The sequence below is a fragment of the Mirounga leonina genome, unplaced genomic scaffold (assembly GCF_011800145.1).
Source record: "Mirounga leonina isolate KUSES-001 unplaced genomic scaffold, KU_Mleo_1.0 Mir_175, whole genome shotgun sequence".
In the NCBI taxonomy this organism is placed as follows: Eukaryota; Metazoa; Chordata; class Mammalia; order Carnivora; family Phocidae; genus Mirounga; species Mirounga leonina.
This window is the reverse complement of record NW_023270453.1, coordinates 16,084,398-16,107,015: the sequence shown is the minus strand read 5'-3', so window position 1 is coordinate 16,107,015 and position 22,618 is coordinate 16,084,398. Positions and strand designations below refer to the sequence as shown.

The 22,618-nt window shown below is 44.6% G+C and overlaps 1 protein-coding gene across 5 annotated transcripts in view; it reads left to right on the top strand.

The window, feature by feature from the left end:
* Positions 1 to 22,618, top strand: part of FBH1 (F-box DNA helicase 1) — a 52,478-nt gene that overhangs the window by 4,830 nt on the left and 25,030 nt on the right. For 4 of the 5 annotated variants that reach the window (XM_035021706.1, XM_035021708.1, XM_035021705.1 and 1 more), the window contains exons 2-11: positions 6,442 to 6,588; positions 8,773 to 9,374; positions 13,356 to 13,486; positions 13,593 to 13,728; positions 15,623 to 15,813; positions 18,281 to 18,373; positions 18,721 to 18,815; positions 20,758 to 20,926; positions 21,626 to 21,848; positions 22,511 to 22,598. In XM_035021706.1, coding sequence (XP_034877597.1) covers positions 6,442 to 6,588; positions 8,773 to 9,374; positions 13,356 to 13,486; positions 13,593 to 13,728; positions 15,623 to 15,813; positions 18,281 to 18,373; positions 18,721 to 18,815; positions 20,758 to 20,926; positions 21,626 to 21,848; positions 22,511 to 22,598 — 1,875 coding nt within the window. The remainder of the gene's footprint in view (positions 1 to 6,441; positions 6,589 to 8,772; positions 9,375 to 13,355; positions 13,487 to 13,592; positions 13,729 to 15,622; positions 15,814 to 18,280; positions 18,374 to 18,720; positions 18,816 to 20,757; positions 20,927 to 21,625; positions 21,849 to 22,510; positions 22,599 to 22,618) is intronic. The other variant, XM_035021709.1, reaches the window with a different exon arrangement.

Below are 22,618 nucleotides of genomic sequence, written 5' to 3'. Positions count from 1 at the left end.
CCTTCCTTCCTTCCTTCCTTCCTTCCTTCCTTCCTTCCTTCCTTCCTCTTTTAAGATTTTATCTATTTATTTGACACACACAGAGCACAAACAGGGGGAGGGGCAGAGGGAGAAGCAGACTCTCCGCTGAGCAGGGAGCCTGCTGTGGGGCTCGATCCCAGGACCCTGGGATCATGACCTGAGCTGAAGGCAGACGCTTAACTGACTGAGCCACCCAGGTGCCCTGATTTCTTTTCTTTCTTTTTTTTTTTTTAAGCAGTTATTTAAGTCTTTCCCTCCAGGAATTGTAGAATTGTAGATATTTATTATCTTCATCGTGTCCATTTAGGTCTGTAACCTGTAAGTTTTAGAGGACTTTTTGTTAGAAATTCTGATTAGCAATGATAGGGGAAGAAAGAAAATTACTTGGTATCAATTTCAAATGATCCTGGGATGGTTAGAGTAGGCTTGGCTACAGTAACAATTAGACTCAAACATGTAATGACAAAGTTCATTTCTCAATCTCAGGACAATCTAAGGTGGTTCCAGTTTGTGTGTGTGAGAGTGTGTGAGTGCGTGCGTGCGTGTGTGCGTGTGTGTGTGTGAGTATTGGAGAGTGGGGGGGAGCGGCCCTCTTTGAAGCAGTAATCCAAGGACCCAGGCTGCTGGAGGTGCTTCTATTTTCAACATGGGGCCTCTACTGATGCTGGGGAGTCAAGTTCCCTGTTAACTGGAAGGGGGGCAGAAGATGGAGGGACAAGCCTGAGAGGTTTTGTGGGCCAGGCCTGCAAGGGGCCCCGTCGCTTTTATTTGCATCCCGTTGGCTCGAGCTCAGTCAGTGACATCCTAACTGTGGTCAAGACAGAGAAGTGTAGACTTGCTGTGTGCTGAGGAAGAAGAGAAACAACCCAGAGCAGCCTGTTTCACTTTCTATGACTTGTTTTGTAAGTGGTTTTGCACTAAAGATTCTGGAATGAAGCCGACTGATGAGAACAGAGTCGAGGAATCAGCGGTGTGCGTCTCATTCAACGAGTAGCTCAGGGTCTGTTACTTGCAAAGTATTAAGAGCTTTGAGGAATAAGGTGGTGAGACATGTTCCCAGCCTTCTAGGGGCTTCCAGTCCAGGAGAGGTTGAGAACAGCTGTTGCTCAGGGGAGACCTCGGTCAGTGGGCCTGCCTAGAGAGGGGTGGCCTAGGGAGGCGGGGCTAGGGCCGACTGTTGTCAAGGTGAAGAGATTCGATGATGGATACAGGTAATAATCACTGCAGGTAATCACCACTTTGAAGTCAGCACAGAGTGGGAACCTGAGGTGCTGCTCGTCTGCTGAGCTGCGGGTTCTTGAAAGGGAGGGGGGACCACAAGAGTGGGGGGTCAGAGAGATGTCATGCTATAAAAAAGCCATCACAGAAAAAGCAGTGTGGTAATGGGCAGGGTTCTGTTTGACAAAATGGCTTTCCTACGTCCTCAGTTTTTTCCTGTCCTGACACATGAGGGAGATGACACATTTCTGTTAGTCACTGTGGTAGAGTCTCTAAGAGGGGTACAAAACACCCACTTGGGTACAGAGGAGATTCATAGCACAGGGGCCTCATGCAGCTTGGAAAGCCCATGAGTGATTCTGGTCTCTTGCCATCCCCTTAACTGTGCACACTCATCACGGGACACTCTTTGCCTTTGCTCCTTAAAGGATCACTAGCAACTCCTAACAATGAGAGAGGTGCCCTTTGAGACTCGGTGCACAGCGCGCTTGCCATTTAGACGGGGGAGGAATGCCATGAGGTTTGGGTGACTCGGGAGGAGGAGGTAGCATTTGAGCATCTTTATTTTGATAAAATTATATTTGAACTGTTGGTTTGGAAGTCTGTTAATAAGAATAGAAGGGTGGTTAGAATTTTGCGGTACTTTTTTTTTTTTAATTTCACAAGAACGTTCATGCTGTTAAAATAAAATGCATGCACCTTTAAGGAGACACCGAGTGTGGTGGGGTCAACATGTTAGTTCTAACATTTCAGCCGATAGGTTTTGTCAGCCTCGATATGGATGTCACAAAGTATTTTCATCTGTATTGTCTCATTTGAACCTCAGCCGTCCTGTGAATTCAGTGTGGCAGGTTATTATAGTCCCCATTTTTAATGATAAGGGAATTGAGGCTTTAAGTGTGGAATATACCTGCCAAGTAGAGGAGGTCTTCTGACTCCCAGTCGGAAGGTAGCACACGTTGAACCACAGTTCAGTGATTTGTACGACTCCAGAACAGGGCTCTGGCTCCCAGTTGAGTTGAGTGAAGCACTCCATCTCTCAGAGGTCTGAGACTCAGATAAAATGCAGTCTGGTTTTTCTGACCTCTAACTGAAGTCTGAAAAGTAATTTTTGATATGGAAATCCAATAAAAGTGGTAACTCTGCCTCCCATGTCAGCAGTCATGGGTGGCTCAGGTGACGCCACTTCAGATGATAATATCCAGAAGCCAGATTGCTCAGCCTGGGTGCCCCTACTCCTCCGCTCTTACCCTTAGTTCCTTCCGCGATAGCTTCATGCTGGAATCCATGGGAATTTACCAGAACTCTCTGGAAGCAGAATATTCTGCTCACTCCTGTTACATCTTTCTTTTGCTCTTGCGCCTTTGTAAGATTTCTGCAGGCATTTCACCTTCTCAACAAACATTTAAGATTCTGATGTATTTTACAAAATAAATATGTAAATAAGAGCCTACTCTGTCCATGTAACTTAGTTTTCCAAAAACAGTTCCTTTTGGGTGTTCTTGATGTTTTTCTCATGTGGTCTGCCCTTGCCAGTTTCCCCATGGAAACCGTTCTGAAAGCAGTTCTGCAGCAAATTCCTAGTGATCTGGGGCTTAGGGTCCTGGGCCACCCAGCCTTACCACGCTCCCTGCTCTCTTCTCATCCTTCTCCTCTCAGTGATCACTGAACAGGTGCCATGCGTCCGGTACTGTGCTATGTTCAGAGGGTACGGTAGCGGAAAAGACAGAATAGTTCCTTATCTACTTGGAGTACACTGACTGGACTGACTCCTGGGCGTGTGATTAAGACATTACCCGGGCGCCTGGGTGGCTCAGTTGGTTAAGCGACTGCCTTCGGCTCAGGTCATGATCCTGGAGTCCCTGGATCGAGTCCCGCATCGGGCTCCCTGCTCGGCAGGGAGTCTGCTTCTCCCTCTGACCCTCCTCCCTCTCATGCTCTCTGTCTCCCATTCTCTCTCTCAGATAAATAAATAAAAAATCTTTAAAAAATAAAAAAAATAAGATTTTATTTATTTGGGCGCCTGGGTGGCTCAGTTGGTTAAGCGACTGCCTTCGGCTCAGGTCGTGATCCTGGAGTCCCGGGATCGAGTCCTGCATCGGGCTCCCTGCTCGGCAGAGAGTCTGCTTCTCCCTCTGACCCTCCCCCCTCTCATGTGCTCTCTTTCATTCTCTCTCTCTCAAATAAATAAATAAAATCTTTAAAAAAAAAAAAGACATTACCCACTAGTTGATGGTCATTATCAGTGCCTCCCATGTTTTCATTGTAGCATCATTATTACAGATAGCTTGCTGGGGAGAGCTGGGGAGGGCTGGGATAAAGCCATTCTTAGGTACTTTTTACAGAAAAAGTTCCCAGGTGCGTGGCATCTTAGTACCTCTTCTCTACACACCTGCTGTCAGCTACTGTCTTGTTTAACAGTTTGCCAAAGCTGAATTTAAGGGTATGTTGTAGATTTGTGTGGGCATCTAAACCCTTGACTGACCCCAGTGTTCTAACTGGTTCTATGTCTCTGTTGTCTTTTAGACGTCTTTTTTTTTTTTTTAAAGACTTTATTTATTTATTTGAGACAGAGAGCATGAGAGGGAGGAAGGTCAGAGGGAGAAGCAGACTCCCTGCCGAGCAGGGAGCCCGATGCGGGACTCGATCCAGGGACTCCAGGATCATGACCTGAGCCGAAGGCAGTCGCTTAACCAACTGAGCCACCCAGGCGCCCCTTTTAGACGTCTTCTGTTACCCGACTCATCCCAGTAAGCTAAGCAGGTCTGCGCTGGCCCCAAGGCCCTGGATCGTATGAATTTGAGTGGTTTGATGTTAATCTTATTCCTTTGTGATTTTTATCCACGACAGCTTTTCCTCTCCAGGCCAGTTTGGCAATAGACTTTCACCTTCTTTAAATGAGATATTGTCTATTAGTAGCTTTTTGCTGTTACCTCCTGTTCTAATTCTAGACGTTCTGTTTGCCAGCTCTGAAACAGTTGTGGGTATTTGAAGGGCCAGAGAAGCAAAGACCAGTCACGTATTTGGGATCTGCAGTGTTAGTGGGTTTATTGGTTGGAATTCTGCAGCTGCCACTGTAAGTTGAACCAAATGTGCTTGGAGCACCCAAATTAGGGGCCAGGACTTGTCAGTGTTCTGGAAGGGTCACTGTAGTTCTCCCTTCTGTCTTTTTGCCAGTCTGGCTGGAGTCCGCATTCAGGCAAAATAATTAAGTTGTTGACTTTGTAATATGAAGGATTTGAGGCAGAAGTGGTCAAGTCGTGCCTTGTATATAAAAAGAGAATAATCAGACCTTAAGCTTATTTTTTTCAATGTAGAAAATTTCAAATATATTTTATTTTTTTAATGTAGACAAAGTGCACATTCATTTTTTGCCTCTCTAAGTGTGAATAAGACTCGTGGTTGTTAGCGTCAAGGAATATATTCAACAGCAACAAAAAAATCAGTTATAAAACCGTTACACTGGAGGGGATATTTTCTGTTCATAATAAGTAATTAAGCTTTTTTACTTTTTTTTTTAAGATATTCCCAGGAATACAGACATGGTTGTGATTGGACTGCTAATGCACTTCATGTCTTACCATTAGGTGGCGTCTTTATAATTTGAAAGTTATTTCTGTGTTTTATGCAAATCAGTCATAGCTAAGCTTTGTTAAGTAGAGTAAGCAGAGGGGTATATTTGTGTGGGGTTTTATAGTTCAGTGACTGTTTGTGGGTGTATTTTCTCATTTAAGCATTGTAACACCTCGAAGTCTTAGAGAAGTAAGTGGCCTGAGGTCCGGCAGCTGCTGTGTGGTGGGCCAGGAGCTCACACCGGTGCCCCTTCCTCTTGCTGCGCTTGCCACTTTGATCCCTCCGGGCATGTTTGTGTCAACGGCTCCGTGCTTCATGTTCTGTCTCTGCCTCTAGCCTCTCAATTCACATAGCAGAAGGTCTCTAGCATCCTCTTAGAGGGCCTTGTACAACTGTTTTTGCATGTAGAAATCATTATTTTAAAGTCTTAAAATATCCATGGAAATTTTTTTTGTTCTAAAACTTCTGTTTAAACCTTGAAAGAAGGAACTGAAATTTGGAAGGATTGTTTCTGAAGAAGCTAAGGGCCGAGAGGGGGATTAATGATTTAAAAAAAAAAAAAGTAAATTGTGCTCGTTATACTCATCAGTGACTTGGTTTTAGACACTTTAATGCTGAAATGTTGAATGAGATTCTGGCATCTGACACTAGAATTTACTCGAGTATTTTTAGGACCTGTAAAAATATGGTACTGACAGGAATGGATTTTATTCTTTCTTGACCATCTTCTGTAAAGGATGACTCTAATTGTTATATCTATTCTTGTCCTCTCTCTCCTTTTTCTTTCTTTTTTAAAGTGTAACTATTCAAAGTGTTTAACATTCAGTATAACCGTTCTGTTTAATGCCCATAAGGAGGTAGCTAGATCTTACATGTGTTAACAGATACAGAAACATGAAAGTCTTGGTTAAATATGAAAAGGAGTTACCTGATAGACAGTGACTAATGTAGAACTACACATGTCAGTACTCTGAGACAGAATCCTAGGTACAGTTCCTGCTGTAATACATTGCTAAGGCAGGGTATGAAATTTCCTCCTGAAGATCCTCGGGAACGGATTTGATTCTCTTCTACTTGGGGGCATCAGTCCTGTCCCCTTACATCAGTGCCAGTGTGGAGATGCCCTGGGGGCTGACAGGCATACCCGGTGGTCCCCTCTGGGAATTTACAGGGACTGTTCCATTAGTCACTGCGTTCTGCTTCTGAGACTTGGAGAAGCTAGTATATACTGGGGATGATGAATGAGTTTATTTTTGCAAAGCTATAGCCGACTCTTAAATACTTACTGTTATTATGGGAATATAAATGGCTGAAGTCAAAGAAAAGATGTTGGATCTCAACTTACACATTAGTTGAATAAAGAGTTCATGATCAGGGCTTCCAGAAGGTATAATAAATAAAAGAATCATTTTAGGATCTTATTTTAAGATTTTTAAATTCTAAGGAGGAAATGCTAAGAGACTAGGAAATGACTAAAAGTGGATAGGAACATGGGGAAGAAGGAAAGGGCTGGCTGGGGTGGTCCACAGTCACTAGATTCCTAAAAATTAAGTATAAGCTGTGGCTCACTTGGAGAGTTGGTGATAACTAACGAGTGTCCCATTTCTTCTGCCCGTTGGTACAAAACAGTGAGACGGAAGCACCTTACAGCCATCGACTGCCAGCATTTGGCTCGGAGTCACTTGGCTGTGACCCAGCCCTTCGGTCAAAGATGGACCAACAGAGACCCGAACCATGGTCTCTATCCTAGACCCAGAACAAAAAGAGGGACTAGGGGTATGTCTTCCAAAAATACCTTGCATTTCCGAATCTGTAGTGTGTGTGACCTTTGACTATTTCCTGGTATTTGTAAGTATTGCTGCTGTGATCTTGTAGTTCTGTTGCAATAGTTTGACACGTTTTTCATTATTTGTGAGTTTCCGTGAAAATGGCATCCTATGGTAGCGGTTGGCCAAAGCCCCAGGAAAACGTGGCAGAACGAGTAGCGTTAGCTTGCTGTACCACAGGGTGGTGGAAGACGTGAGACAGCGTCTCACTCCTCCTCTCTAGACTGCTGCGATATCCTTTCTCTAGTGGTCCGTCACTGGGCCCACCGTGCCATTAGTTTGCTCCGAAATGCCCCCATGCCGTGCTTTCACGGTGGACTGTGCCCTTTGTCACCTTGTGCCCGGCTGCTGCAGGGGCCCTTCTCCTTGCCTTCAGGTCTTATTTCTTCCAGATTGGCTGGAACATACAGCGTCAAGTTAATATCCTTGAGTTCCATTTTCTGTCCTGCCACTCAGGCACCTGCCACGAAGTGTTTCCCTGTTATTATTATGGACGCAAGCTCGGACTTGCCGTCACCTGGTATTTATTATTAATTACATGCAAATTCTACTTCTGGCACTTTGGTTTTCTTATCACCCATCTAGGTGCCAAACGAATTCCTACTTTTGTTAGTGATACCCATCAGGAGAATCCCGATTGCCTTATTTCCCTTTGATATATTTAATTTCAGAATCCAACTCAAATCCTACTGAGTCATCTAACTATTGTAATACGTGTTTGTCACATTTTGGAACTACCATAACCAATGTATAAGGCAGTTTTAAACTCAGTGGTGATATTTTGTTTGTTTTGTGTGTAGAAGTCAACTTCTCTGTGTCGTGAGTTCACTGACAAAGACTTTGTCAGCGTGTGTACATTTCTGTGTGGAGTCCTGGCACTGAGCACGTAGCGGGCTCTTCGTGGATGTTGGTGTGATCAAATGCCACAATTAGAAAATAACAGGATTTCACCCAGATCTGTTGCCTTTAAGCCCTGGGTTTCTATCAGATTGCCCCAGAATCAGTTATGTTTTTTTCCTCTAACATAGAAAAAATATTAAATCTTGTGAATTCTATTAAAGGCTAATCCTAGTCTTCTTCCACTCTCTCATTTTCCACAGTAAGAATTCCGGCTACAGCCACTTTAGGAAGGAACCATGTATTTTGTTATATATTGATAAGGCGTTTAAATACTTCACTGGCATTTTACAATAGGGCTTAAAAATACAGTGGTGATGCGTGAAATCACCATTTGGACTCCCTTAAGTGTTTGAAAGTCTGAGATCAGGGACTGTATAGGCCGTGTTTCACTTTCTATTTGTCTCAGAATTATAGGTGCTGAATGAACAGCTATTGAATAAATGTGTGGACTAGGTTAGGTATCAATACCTCATCATATGAAGAGAATTCTGACTCCCTTCTTTTTATTTTATTTATTTTTTAAAGATTTTATTTACTTGACAGAGAGAGACACAGCGAGAGAGGAAACACAAGCAGGGGGAGTGGGAGAGGGAGAAGCACACTCCCCGCTGAGCAGGGAGCCCAATGCGGGGCTCGATCCCAGGACCCCGGGATCATGACCCGAGCTGAAGGGAGACACTTAACTGACTGAGCTCCCCAGGCGCCCCTCCTTCTTTTTATTTTAAAATCAGTTAATGTGTCAGCTTCACAGGAGGAGATAAAAATAAATTAAAAGGGTTTTAAGGGAGGCAAAGAGTGGGTTTTCCTGAATCCTGATAACCTGAAGCATTTTCTCTTCTACTTAAGCAAAGCAAACTTAGATTCTGTGTTGTATGAGTAAGGCAGAAGAAGTGAGTTCTCGTAAGAGGGTGTGTTCATGTGAGCGGTTGTTGACTTTTTGTCTGTTCATTTGGGTGTTCAGTTTGTACATACTGCAAGGTAGAACGTGCTCCTCAGACCATCTGGAGACTGGTGTCTGTCTCCCTTCCCATGTATGTGTCTGACCACGTGATAGAGCCAAATAGAAATATTTTCTGGATTAAGCTACATATCTATAATCAATTGGCCAGTAGCTGTATCCTTGTCTCTGTTCTCTATTAATGTGCATAATTAAAAATTAGCTTTTCTCATCTGGATCAACAGAGTGTCAGCGGTCCTTCCTATCTTGTTCATTGTGTTTGGGTTCTCTGTCCAGGTCAAGGATGTCAAAGATACAACACTGAATTCTTCCTAGCCAGCCAGCAGCGGTGCATCAATGACATGGCCAAAAGCAATTCTGTGGGCCAGGACACCTCTGAGGACTCGGAGGGGGAAATGATCTTCGCTGCAGAGAGCAATTGTGCCCTGCCTCAGGAAGGTGATGCCGAAGTAAGACTGGGCTCGTCAGGATCCTCTCTGCCTGCAAGGAAGCGGTCTCGGTCCTTTGAGGACGACATGAATCAAGGGACAGGGACCAGTCAGTGGGATGGGGTTTCTAAAAAGACTCCACGGCATCGTTTGTCCCTGTCGTGTGCAAGACCCAGGGAAGCCAGGCAAGAAGCCGAGGACTCTCTGTCACGGTGCTCCGCAGAGTCTGGAGAACCTGGCCAAGAAGTGGAGGACATTGGTCCTGATCCCATTCCTGACTCTTACTATGGGCTTCTTGGGACCTTGCCCTGCCAAGAACCCCAGAGCCACATATGTAGCCTGCCCAGTGAAGTCCTCAGGCACATCTTCGCCTTCCTCCCCGTGGAAGATCTCTACTGGAATGTGAGCCTAGTGTGCCACCTTTGGAGAGAGATCATCAGTGATCCGCTGGTACGTAGAATGCTTGTGGCTCTGTGATGCTTTCTCGAAAAGCACACAGGTTAGCTTTGCTCAAAACAGACCTCTGATGCTATTGTTTCTTCAGAAATGATAGTTTCCCTTTGCCTCCAGAATAATACCTGAATTCCCTGGAGGCATTTAAGGCTTTCCATGTTTGTCCTAGTGTTTGTTTACAGCCTCATGACCCACTTCTCAGCATATCCTTGTATTCTGTCCACCACAGGTGATTTTCTGCATCCCAGCCATAGGCTGCATATTCCTTCCCCTCTGTAGGTTGGTCCAGCTACCTCACCACCCCTGCCCCATGTAAAGGGCCCCTCGTATCTCTGTTGCCATCTCATGTCTTCAAGGCTTCACTGTATTCCTAGGAAAGTGAAATAGAAATTTCTCACATTCTCTTCCTTGTGCTTCTGTAGCAATTTATACCTCTGTTTGAAGCTTATCACGTTCTATATTACAGTTTAGAGAATGTTCCGCCTCTTTTTAAAGATTTTATTTATTTATTTATTTGAGAGAGAGAGAGGGAGAGAGAGAGTATAAGCAAGCAGGGGGAGGAGCAGAGTGGGAGGGAGAGGGAAGGGGAAAGAATCTCAAGTTGACTCTGCGCTGAGCGCAGAGCTGTCTCAGGGCTTGATCTTATGACCCTGAGATCATGACCTGAGCTAAAACCAAGAGTTGGGCGCTTAACCGACTGAGCCACCCAGGTGTCCCCCTTCTTTCTCCCTCTAAATTATTGGCTCATGGATAGAAGGCTGCTGGTCCTATTTGTTTTTGCATTCTCCATTGTGCCTCATGATATTTTATATACAGTGGGTGATTCATAAATGAGTCGTGTGGAATCACCCTGGTGTCCCTCTTGCCGTTGATACAGTGGGCAGTCCATGCTCTCAGAAGAGACTTCCTAGTGCTGACTCCATCCTGTCACTGCTCTGGTGCCCTGCCCTTCTGTTGGTGCTTCAGTTACACTTCTTCCCTCCCAGCTGGGGGTTCAAGGGTAAACCCGAGGGCTGGGAGCATGTGTTGCTTGGCTTATGATATCCCTTAGACTAGCCATTGGGGATAAACCCTACAAATAAAGGTGAACTCTCCTTTCAGATATAGTGAAGTTTAGAAATTTAGGGATGGAGGGGCGCCTAGGTGGCTCAGTTGGTTGGGTGTCTAGGACTCTTGGTTTTGGCTCAGGTTGTGGTTTCGGGGGTCATGGGATTGAGCCCTGCATTGGGCTCTGCACTCAGTACAGAGTCTGCTTGGGATTCTCTCTCCTTCTCCCTCGGCTCCTCCCCTCACTCATGTGGTCTCTCTCTCTCTTTCTCTCTCAAATAAATAAATAAAATCTTTAAAAAAATTAATTTAGGGATGGAGTGCAGGGTAGACATAGGAAGACCTAGTACATTTTTCGTCTAAGCACGAAAAGTTTTGGATGAAATTTCGTATCACTCTTCATTCTTTGCTTGAGGTCTTGTCTCCTACTTTCTGAGAACTGTTCTTCTGCCTTTGGATGTGAACTCTGTTTTGTGTCATAGTATTTCTTCCCACTAAACTGAGATGTCTCCCGTGTGAACTGAGTAGTCACAGATGGGGATAAGTGAGTTTTCTCCATTCTGCTTGAGAAGATCTGGGGAAGGCTATCCCAGCTTATAGTCACCTCTTGAAATGGTTGACTGACGCTGTTTTTCATCAACAAGGCTGTGACATATTTACTTCTGGTGATCTGCCATAACTCTCATTTTCCTTTCATTGCTCCTAGTATCTTTCTTCGGCCTTCTCTGGTTATGCCAGCCTCATAGAATAAGTTTGGAGGTCCTCCCTCCTCTTTACTTTTTTTTTGAAGCATTTGAGAAGGAATGATACTAGTTCTTCTGAAGGAATTAATGCTCACTGGAGTTCTCCAGTGAAGCCATCTGGCCCTGGGCTTTTCTGGGCTGGGAGGTTTTTGGTTACCCCCTCGGTCACTTATTATTGGTCTGTTCAGATTTTCTCTTTCTTCATGAGTCAGCCTTGGGTTGTCCTTTCTTCTAGGTTGTCCAAGTTGTTCATGTCCTTTTATTTCTGTTATCAGTTGTAATGTCCCCTCTTTCATTTCTGGTTTCAGTTATTTGAATCTCCTCTTTTTTTCTTAGTCTACCGAAGGGGTTGTCAATTTTGTTGATCTTTTAAGAAAACCAACTCTTAGTTTCATTGATTTTTTTTGTTTGTCTCTTTTCTATTTCATTGATCTCTGCTCTGGTCTTTATTATTTCCTTCCTTCCGCTAGCTTTTTTTCTAGTCCCTATAGGTATAAAGTTAGGTTGTTGATTTTTGGTCGTCTTCTTTAATATAGGTTTGCAGTTATAAACTTCTCTCTGAGCATGGCTTTCACTTCATCCCATAAGTTTTGGTATGCTGTGTTTTTGTTCTTATTTGTCTCAAGGTATTTTCTAATTTCTTATGATTTTTTTTTGACCCATTGGTTGTTTTAAGAGTGTGTTGTTTAATATCCACATACTTGTGGGTTTTCCAAATTCTTTTTTTTTTTTTAATTTTTTTATTTATTTGACAGAGAGAGACACACAGCGAGAGAGGGAATACAAGCAGGGGGAGTGGGAGAGGAAGAAGCAGGCTTCCTACTGAGCAGGGAGCCCGATGTGGGGCTCGATCCCAGGGCCCTGGGATCATGACCTGAGCCGAAGGCAGACGCTTAACAACTGAGCCACCCAGGCGCCCCTGGTTTTCCAGATTTCTTTCTGCTGCTGATTTCTAGTTTCATTCCATAGTGATCAAAAAGGATACTTTCTGTAACTTTAATCTTTTAAAATTTGTTTTTTTCTTCTTTAAAAAAAATTTTATTTAAATTCAGTTAACATACAGTGTATTATTAGTGTCAGAGGTAGAGGTCAGTGATTCATCAGTCTTAGGGAAAACACCCAGTGCTCATCACATCACGTGCCCTCCTTCATGCCCATCCCCCAGTTACCCCATCCCCTCACCCCCTCCACTCCAGCAACCCTCAGTTTGTTTCCTATGATTAAGAGTCTCTTATGGTTTGTCTCCCTCTCTGGTTTCATCTTGTTTTTGTGGCGTAGCATGTGATCTGTCCTGGAGAGTGTTCCACATGTACCTGAGACGACTGTATATGCTGCTGTTGTTGGGTAGAATGTTCTGTATCTATCTGTTAGGTCCCCTTGTTCTTCTGTTGTTCACATCCTCTGCTTCCTTATTGATCTTCTGTCTGATTGTTCTGTTTATTCTTGAAAGTGGATTATTGAAATCTCCTAGGACTATCATGTTGCTGTCTGTTCCTCCCTTTGGTTCTGTCTGTCTGATTCCTTTATTGAGGAGCTCTGATATTTGGTATTGTTTTTATGATTGTTATATCTTCTTGGTGAATTGACCCTTTTATCATTATATAATCTCCTTTCTCTTGGAATAGTTTTTGATATAGAGCCTTTTTTTGTCTGATATTAGTACAGCCACGGGTGGGTTTTTTTTTTTTTATTTTTAAAAAAGATTTTATTTATTTGAGAGAGAGAGAGACGAGAGTACGAGCCGGTGGGGAGGGGCAGAGGGAAAGGGAGAAGCAGGCTTCCCTTTGAGCAGGGGGCCTGATGCAGGGTTCGATCCCAGGACCCTGGGACCATGACCTGAGCTGAAGGTGATGCTTAACTGACTAAGCCACCCAGGTGCCCCCAGCCACAGTTCTCATGTTATTTGATCTTCATTGAAACTCGGAGCTGTTAGTGTTCTCACGAGGGAAATCACACTAGCTTTTCCCAGACTCTATATCAAGTTAGTGTTGGAACCGAAACCAACACCCAATTCTCCTAGTTTCCACACAAAATGTGTGTAATGTTTCTACCCTACTTGCCCAGCTTTTGAATTGTGAGCTCTAAGTGCTTTTCAAGTGTCAGAAGGTTGTCCATATGTTTGTGGCTTAATCTGCTGTCTCATGGCCATTGCCTGCATGTTATTGTGCTTTTTTTTTAAACTATTCAGTTCATTCCTTGGAAAAAGCTGTATCATCGATACCTGATGAATGAAGAGCAAGCTGTGAGCAAAGTGGATGGCATCCTGTTGAACTATGGTATTGAGAAGGAGTCAGACTTGTGTGTGCTGAACCTCATCCGGTGAGTTGGCTTTTCTACCTGGAGGAAGACCTATTCGGAAGTCCTTTCCCATGTATTAGTACTTAGGATCCCCTTTCTCACGGACTCTGCTGTGAATGTCGTACAGCTATACGGCCACGACGAAATGCTCCCCCAGCGTGGACCCTGGACGGGCGCTGTGGAGTCTGAGGGACCACCTCCTCCTTCCTGAGGCAGAGGCATGCGTGCGTCAGCACCTCCCTGATCTCTATGTGGCGGCTGCCGTAAGTGAAGAGGCCGTGGGGGATTGCAGGCAGAGGAGACACCATTTCTTCTCTCGAGAAAGTGTAGTAGCGATTAAGTCACTTAGATGTATTTTCAAAATCCCGCCCCCCCCTTTTCTTTTTTAAGAGAGGGAGCTGGGGGTGCGGAGGGAGAGGGAGAGAATCTTAAGCAGGCTCCATGCCCAGTGTAGAGCCGAATGCCGGGCTCGGGCTTGATCTCACAACCCTGAGGTCATGACCTGAGCCAAAATCAAAGAGTCGGACACTTAACCGACTGTGCCACGGAAATAACAGGCCACACTGTTATAGATTCTTCAATTGGGAAGGAATCTTAAAAAGCATTTAATCCAATTTCCCATTCTGTGGAGGAATCTTCAACAGAGGATGGTCATCTGGCCTCTGAAAGCTTTGATTAATAAGAATTTCTTTACAAGGTAACCCATTCCATTATCAATAACTGGGTTGTTGACAGAACCAGAGAAATGAAGGTTCTTCTACAAACACTCACGAGTCAGTGGGAAGCTAGAAATAGTCTTCATTTCCTGACTCAGCTTTTTTTTTTTTTTGGTAAAAAAAGTAAAATTTATTTATTGCTTATATATAATAAGATGAAAAGACACTAAAATGCTCACCATTCCCATATCTTTGGGTGTTGATATGACAGATGACCTTTTATTTTTTTTATTTTTATTTATGTATTTTAAAATTTTATTTTATTTAAATTAATTAACATACAGTATATTATTAGTTTCAGAGGTAGAGTTCAGTGATTCATCAGTTGTACCTGACTCGTTCTTATGGCTCCTTATCTAGATCAGGGATTCTTAAATTTTATCTTGGAAGCTATGTGCACCCTCAGCCTGTGTTTTGCAACCTGCAGAGGGTTGGAAATCCAGCCATGTATATTTGTCTTTCTGTCTTTAGTGAAGTGATTGCTGGTGATGGTGGGGGGAGAGTGCTTTCACAGATGGTTGGAGTGAGAGGACCCTGAAATTATAACCGGGATACTTGTAGTAAAATGAAGAATGAGAAAGATACTTTTCCAGTATTTGACTATTTCTGTGTTCATGAACATTTTCTTAGATACTACTAAATAAAGTATACTGTGTCCATAATAATAAATTTTCAATCATTTATTTCATATTAATTGAAACATTAGAAGTTTAAAGATAATTAAAACATCTGATTAATATTAGTTAATTAAAATATCAATCAACTTAAATATACCACGAAGTAAATAGTAGATTGATGTCTTTTTTTTTTTCTTAAGGTTTTTATTTATTTATTAGAGAGAGAGAATGAGAGCATGAGAGCGGGGAGGGTCAGAGGGAGAAGCAGACACCCCACACCGAGCAGGGAGCCTGATGTGGGACTCGATCCCGAGATTCCAGGATCATGACCTGAGCCGAAGGCAGTCGCTTAACCAACTGAGCCACCCAGGCGCCCCTGTAGATTGATGTCTTAATGCCCAGGAATTGTCAGTCTTAGTTTTGTCCCCGAGAGACCACTGTCTTCTTTTGCGTCTCCCCTCCGTTGTGCCTTCCCAGTGGGCACTGTTGCCCGGTGAGCTTGCTCTGACCTGTTGAGTCTCTGTGGACCCGAGGGCTCACGCTGACCTGGAGAGGAATGGTGGGGTGGTGGGCGTATCCTCTCTAGGCAGGGTCCTATGTTAGATCCTTTATTAACGTTTTAAGAAAACTAAGAACTCAAATCCAGAAGTGATGAGGAGAAAGGAATCCAGGCTGAAAAGAAAGGTTGCCGTGTTTCCAGAAGTCCCGTGGGAAGTTTGCCCGTGGCTCAGGCAGTCTGAGACTTGGCTCTTCCGCTGGTTGTCTGATGTGGTTTTATTAGTCGTGTTCTGCGTCTTTTCTCCCCGGTCCGCCTCCCTCCACAGGGTGTCAACGTGTGGGCTCTGGTAGCGGCCATCGTCCTGCTGTCCAGCAGCGTGAATGACATCCAGCAGCTGCTGTTCTGCCTCCGGAGGCCCAGCTCCACCGTGACCATGCCAGACATCACTGAGACCCTGTATTGCATCGCTGTGCTCCTCTACGCCATGAGGGAGAAGGGGGTCAACATCAGCAACCGGTAAAGTGGTGGGAGGAAGACGGAAAGGCCCTGCGCTGGGCAAGCCGTGGATCTCCCAGGGCCCCCGCCCCGTGCTCGTGGCGGGAAAGGGAAGGTGCTGTGAGAACCAGACGTGCCCTGCGAACAGCAAGTGCCGTCCAGCTGTGAAACAGCGCTGAGGCAGGCGGACACTCAAGGTTGTTGAAGCCTGACCTGACGTCCCCTCGCTAAAAGGAGCCTTTTCCTTCTTCCTACATGGCTATATTTTCCTAAGGAAGCATTAGGATTTGGCTCCTCTATTTCTCTTTTGGGACAGGAATGTAAGCATTGTGGCTGAGTCTCTCCTGCCTTCCCGTCTCTAGCACGTGGGTGGTTCGTTCGGAGTGACTGTCGTGGTTTCACTCGCCAGCAGGTGTGCACAGGGCAGCTGGGAGAGAGTCAGCAGATCTGAAGCACGTGCTGCATGTCAGATCGTTTTTCAGGCACTCAGGACACCCCGTGAATGAGTCAGCCACTATTCCAGTCCTCGTGGACTGTGTGTTCCAGGGAGGGGAGGCAGGTACTGCATTAAGTAAGCGCGTTAAACAAGAACATTGTAGTGAGTGAAAAGTGGTACAAAGAAAATGAACTGGGTGACCAGCAAGGGAGGTGGGGAACACTACGTTAGATTGGGTGAGGAAAAGCCTCTCTGAGGAAGTAACATTTGAAATAAAACCTGAATGTCAGTTTTAAAATGACATTTTAAGACTTGAGGGGAGAACATTTTAGCAGAAGGCGTAGATAATTTCAGGGTCCAAAGACAGGGATGAATTTAGTACATACAAGAAGAGAAGCGGTCCAGTGTGGCAAGACTGTAGTGAAGAAGAGGGAGATCGATCCAGGGTTCCGTGAGGCCGGCAGCAGCCAGACGAGGGAAGCTGATGTAGGCCACAGTGAGAGGTCAGAATGAAATCCACGCCATGAAGGGCAGCTGTCAGAGGGCCCTGATCCCCGACCTGGAGACAGGCAGCGTGCTGTTGCAGCCCGTCCTGGGGAAGCAGAAGGCCCAGAGGGGATTTCCTTTCTCTGGACTCCATGAGCCCTGGGAGGAACATGGCTGGGGGCACCATGTGAGCTGTGGCCCAGTCGTCCTTGGTGGAGTTCAGGGATGGAACTCACATGCTCCAGAAATGTCAAGAGTATTTGCTGTGTTTCTGAGTTATGCTTCAGTTTATTAAATGTCAGTTATGTTGGCATTGAGGCATGGGACAAGACAAATACACAGATGGTGAATAACGTCCTTAAGTGCAAATACGAACCTGCAGATTCTCTCCAGGTTCACAAGGACAGGGAGGAGGAATGGAGGGTAGGATATGTTGAGTTTTGCTGTGTTCATGTATTTCTTCATGCTTTACCTGAAGATAATATGGCTGGAGATTGAAGTGTTGTGTTATTCAAGATATTTGTGCTCAGAGATCACTTTCACTCTGGGGATGGGGAGCAATGATCTAAATGTGGGCAGTTGGTGATGGAGGGAGAAGAGTTTGGGGTCATTGTGAACCCAGAGAGCTTTGGAGTGGCTTTTAGCAGGCTGTTTGCCCATTTTGCGGGCCTCTGCTGACTGTTCCCATGTCATCTTGGGCCCCTCTTGGTGGCTTGCAGGCTGTTTCGTTTTCAGTCCTTGGTAATCATATCTTGTTCTCTGTGTAACACCCTTTCTTTGGGACCTTTAAAGATAGAATGTTCTTCACGCTTCTACACCAGTTACCACCTTACAAGAAGCAGGGAGCAGAACAAAGGAGTCTGAGAAAGATAAGATGACAGTAGGTTGATGTCGAACAAAAATCGCACTGCTCGGAGTAGAATTTACATTTGTTTTCAGCTGGTTCTTTTTTTTTTAAGATTTTATTTATTTGTTTGACAGAGGGAGAGAGAATGTGCACGCACACACTAGCGCACAAGCATTGGGAGGGGCAGAGGCAGAGGGAGAAGCAGACTCCCCGCTGAGCAGGGGGCCCAACGCGGGGCTCGATCCCAGGACCCCAGGATCATGACCTGAGCCGAAGGCAGACGCTTAATGACTGAGACACCCAGGCGCCCCTCAGCTGGTTCTTAGTGCTTTTATGATTATTTGTCTCTTAGGGTCACAGCTAGTGCCTTGTTCCCCAAATAGCATGTCCTGGTCTCTCTCCTTTGCCATTACACACGGGAGCCAGGCACCTTTCCAGAGCTGGGCTTTCCAAGAGGGCCTTGGTCAGCTCTAGGTATATTTAAAATCCCTTCCTTCCTTCTTTCCTTCCTTCCTTTTTCTTTCTTTCTTTCTCTCTCTCTCTCTCACTCTTTCTTCCTTTCCTTTCCTTTCCTTCCTTCCTTTTTTCCTTTTTTCCATAAAATATTGGTAGGTATTTTCTTTTTAGAAATGGTAAGGAGTCCAAATACATCTAAGGGAAAACAAGATAGAGATTGTGACTTAATTTGAAAATCTCTAAATCTGCTTTTTCCCTATTAGGATTCACTACCACATTTTCTATTGCCTGTATCTTCAGGAGAATTCCTGTACTCAGGCCAGACAAGTTAAAGAGGAACCATCAGTTTGGCCAGGGTATGTATATAGGGGTTTGTGTGTGTATGTGTTTTGTCTTCTATTCTCGGTTCCTTCTTATACTTAAGGAGGAGAGGTATTTTGTCTTAACAATTTCATTGAGGTATAATTTACATTACATAAAATTCACCCATTTTAATTGTACAATTCAGTGATTTTCAGTAAATTTACTAAATGTGCAACCAGCATCATTAACTGGCTTTGGAACATGTTTATCACCCCAAGGGGAGGCCTTTCATTTGGTTAATTTTGTTCCTCTGATCTGCCTGTTTGCTTTGTGACAGTCCATCACCTGGTCTTTGGAATTCCTTTTTATTTTTCTAATTTCTCTTCTGTAATGATTATAGCAAGAAAACAGCCATCCAACTTACACATGAACAACAGCTGATTCTGAGCCACAAGATGGAACCTCTCCAGGTGGTAAAGATTATGGCATTTGCAGGTAAGGGAGCTCACCATTCCTGGATTAGAGAGTCAGGTTCATGCCTCTTATCCCTGCATCCCTCTTACCTACTACCTGCCAGAATTTCTTTACCTTGGTCTATTATCCAGCTACTGCAGTTAAATTATTTAATTAAATTAAATTAATTAATTAATTTACTTTTTAAAAAAGATTTTATTTTTATTTGTCAGAGAGAGAGAGAGCAAGCAGAAGCAGGGGGAGTGGCAGGCAGAGGGAGAAGCAGGCTCCCTACTGAGCAAGGAGCCTGATGTAGGACTCGATCCCAGGACCCTGGGATCATGACCTGAGCCGAAGGCAAATGCTTCACTGACTGAGCCACCCAGGCATCCCAATTAAATAATTTTAAAAGCAGTTAAGGAATGTTTGGTTTTTTCTTTTTTTGTTGTTGTTTTACCACTCCAGGGAGCATCCACACTGAAGTTCCTGGTTGGACAGATAATTCATAGGAATTAGTTTGTGGGATAGATACCACCAGGATTGACCCAACCTGTCATTTATCGTTGTATATGCTCAGGCACTGATTGTTCACGGAGAGGCAGGCTGTGTTTCCGTAGCTCCCTGATTTCTGTCAGGTAAAGTCTGGGAGGTTCTCCCTGCACTGGATTCTAACCTACATTCCTAAATAGGCTGTCTGTAATTCTCCTGCTTTAGTCAACTAATTGTGCTTACAGTCTCCTAAAGTACTTGGTTATCCTTTTGTCTGAGCCTTTGCTCATACTATTTTCTACCTGGAATTCCTTCCTCCTTCTTTTCTGCCTAAATATCCTACAAACAAACAATAGCAACCATTCATTCAGTGCCTGGCACTGTGCTAAATCCTAACAACATTCTGGAAGGTTGGTTAGTTATCTCTGTTTTATAGGTAAGGATCTGAAGCTCAGAGAAATTACAATGATTTGCCCCAGGTTAAAAGCAAATAAGTGGAGAACTTAGAATTCATAGCTGGGTCTGTTTCTCTCCCAGAGCATGCCTTCCCCCGCCCCCCACCCACCTTCTTTGCCATGGTCTGTCTGACTCCCAGCATTGCTGTTTCTTCTTGGTGGAGGCTTCTTTAGCCATTTGAGTCCTATGTGATCTCTGAATTCTTACTGTAACTAATCATCTGTATTAACTATTTGGTGCCCAATTATTTAATAAATATAGCCAACACACACATTTTATAAAGACTTCTGCACCGTGTCATTAATCTTCACAGCAGTAGCCCTGTTATGTAGTGAAAGAGGTACTATTTTACTTCTTTTACAGGTGAGATTTTTTGTTTCCAAATTCATACTCTTTTTTTGGTCTACTGTGTTGTCATTATACTCTCATTGTCTCAATTGTGTTGGTATTGTTTTCCCAATGAGATTGTAGTACAGGAACCTTGCTTTATGGTTTTTTTTTAAACATACTCCCAGTGCTTAGCATACAGCTGAGCGTGGAGTAGGTGCTCATAAGTACTTGTTAAGTGAATAACTGAACGAACGAATGGTGGAGGGACAGGGCACACTGGAGAGCTCAGAATGGGCCAGAAGCATCCTTGAATCTCACTTGCATGCTCTTGCCATTGAAGCATTACTGATGCCTAGGCCAGCAATAGGTGGTATTACTGAGTCCCTCTGCTGGGTACCTGATGATTGCCTTTATCCTGCCAGACCCTACAAGGTCAGCATTACCCACGCATGGCTGAGGAGTACACTGATGGTCAGTGAAGTCGAGTGGCTCGTCCTTCACTGCTCAGCTAGAACCAGGAGCCACGATCCCAGCCCAGGTTAATCTGGCTTAGAATCTGCCGCTCTTTTCACTACGCCTTACCAGCATTGAAAAACTTGTCATGGTCTGGTCTCAAGCAGGATAAGCATGGATAAGACCTGATTAGGGCATCCTTTGGAACAGTTTTTCCTGGTCAGAGGGTCACCTCCTTTCCTCTTGGCTTCCCCAGGCACCGGGAAGACCTCTACCCTGGTCAAGTATGCTGAGAAGTGGTCTGAGAGCAGGTTTCTGTATGTGACATTCAACAAGAGCATCGCAAAGCAGGCCGAGCTGGTCTTCCCCAGCAATGTCATCTGCAAAACCTTTCACTCCATGGCCTATGGACACGTCGGGCGGAAGTGAGCATTGGCGCTACCACCATCGTCATCTAATTCCTGGTTTTCCCATTGTGATTGTCGTGATTACATATGAACTTAGACACAGCAACACTGAGAAAATGGAATGCGTTCAGCTCCACTTATAGGCAGGAAATAGAAAGATCTTTAGTGATTTGCACTTTAACCTGAAAAAATATGTTGTTTGCAAATAATAGTGTCTTACTGAGGTGAACGTTCTCATTTCTCTGAGGCACAGAAGGTCCAAATGCCTGGTCTGGCGTGCAGGCTCTCACCAGTCTGATGGATAGGCTTCCCTTGGATGAGGTGGTGGGGGGACACTCCGCTGACGGGCGCTCGTCTGGGCCTCCTGGGGCCTCTGAACTAGCATTCCCTTGGATGGGAGAGCTTCAGGGAACTCGAGTGTCCCCTTAGGGACCTCTTGGAATCTAGTCCACACCATGGCGTAATGGCATCTGCCGTGAGCCACTCCATCTTCTGGGTTATTATCTGAGAATTCCTGAAAGCTGGATGAAGCCATTTCAAATCTTGCGTGGACCTTGTTCAACTTCTCTGGCTTTTGTTTACCCTTAACCTATTGTGACATTTAAGGTGGCCAGGCGGTATCACTGTAGGGAAGGGGGTTGGAGTGGGGGGAGACACTTAAATACCATATTGCAGTGGTAACAGTCAAATATTGTTCACTTGGGATGTGTATTACAGGTACCAATTAAAGAAGAAATTGAATCTCTTCAAGTTGACCCCCTTCATGGTCAATTCTGTCCTCGCTGAAGGGAAAGGTGGATTCATAAGGGCCAAGCTAGTATGTAAGACTTTAGAAAACTTCTTTGCCTCGGCCGACGAGGAGCTGACTATTGATCATGTGCCTATCTGGTGTAAGAACAGCCAAGGACAGAGAGTCATGGTTGAACAGAGTGAGAAGCTGGTGAGTATCTAAATATCTTCAGTGTCAGGGATCAAGGATAAATGAGAAGAGCCGACATGATACACTGTTCTGCTTGTCTTTCATTTCTTCAAAACTGCTAGCAGGCAGTCTGACTCCCAGGCCTGTGGTAGCCGTGAGGTGTAGTATTTTCTGTGAAGAGGACTCAGACATGTTACTTAATCTGCACACTGGTCCTCTTAATTCAACAGATGAGGCTCCTTCTACCCAAAGGTTTGTAGGAGATTGTCATTGGGTCTGCAGGATATAGAATCTAAAGATAAGGAATCTCTTTTCTGATTTTTCTCGTCTTTTCAATCATTGGCCATTCTTTGTATGACTTAGTGGTCAGTCATAAATCTAGAGAACGAATCTAGCCTTATCTGGTTCATCATATCTTGTGCTCTTCCCCCCTCCCCAACCACCCCAGATCTTGTACTCTTTGAGCGATCCTTTATCACGGGGCTTGGGATGGCCCCAGCTTCTTACTCATCTCTGCACTTGACATTGTTCAAAGGCTGTCATGGAGGCGGAGGAAGGTTAGGGGGGCACTGTGCTTTGATGGTGCCTTCGTTTGGACGTCTGTATGTGAGAATGAAAGTGATTTCAGGAGGTGTCTTTTCCAGGGTCTTAAACTATGACTTGCCATATCACTTGCTTTCTAGAACGGTGTCCTTGAAGCCAGCCGACTCTGGGACAACATGCGGAAGTTGGGGGAATGCAAAGAAGAGGCTTACCAAATGACTCATGATGGTATGCCAGTTCCCACCTCT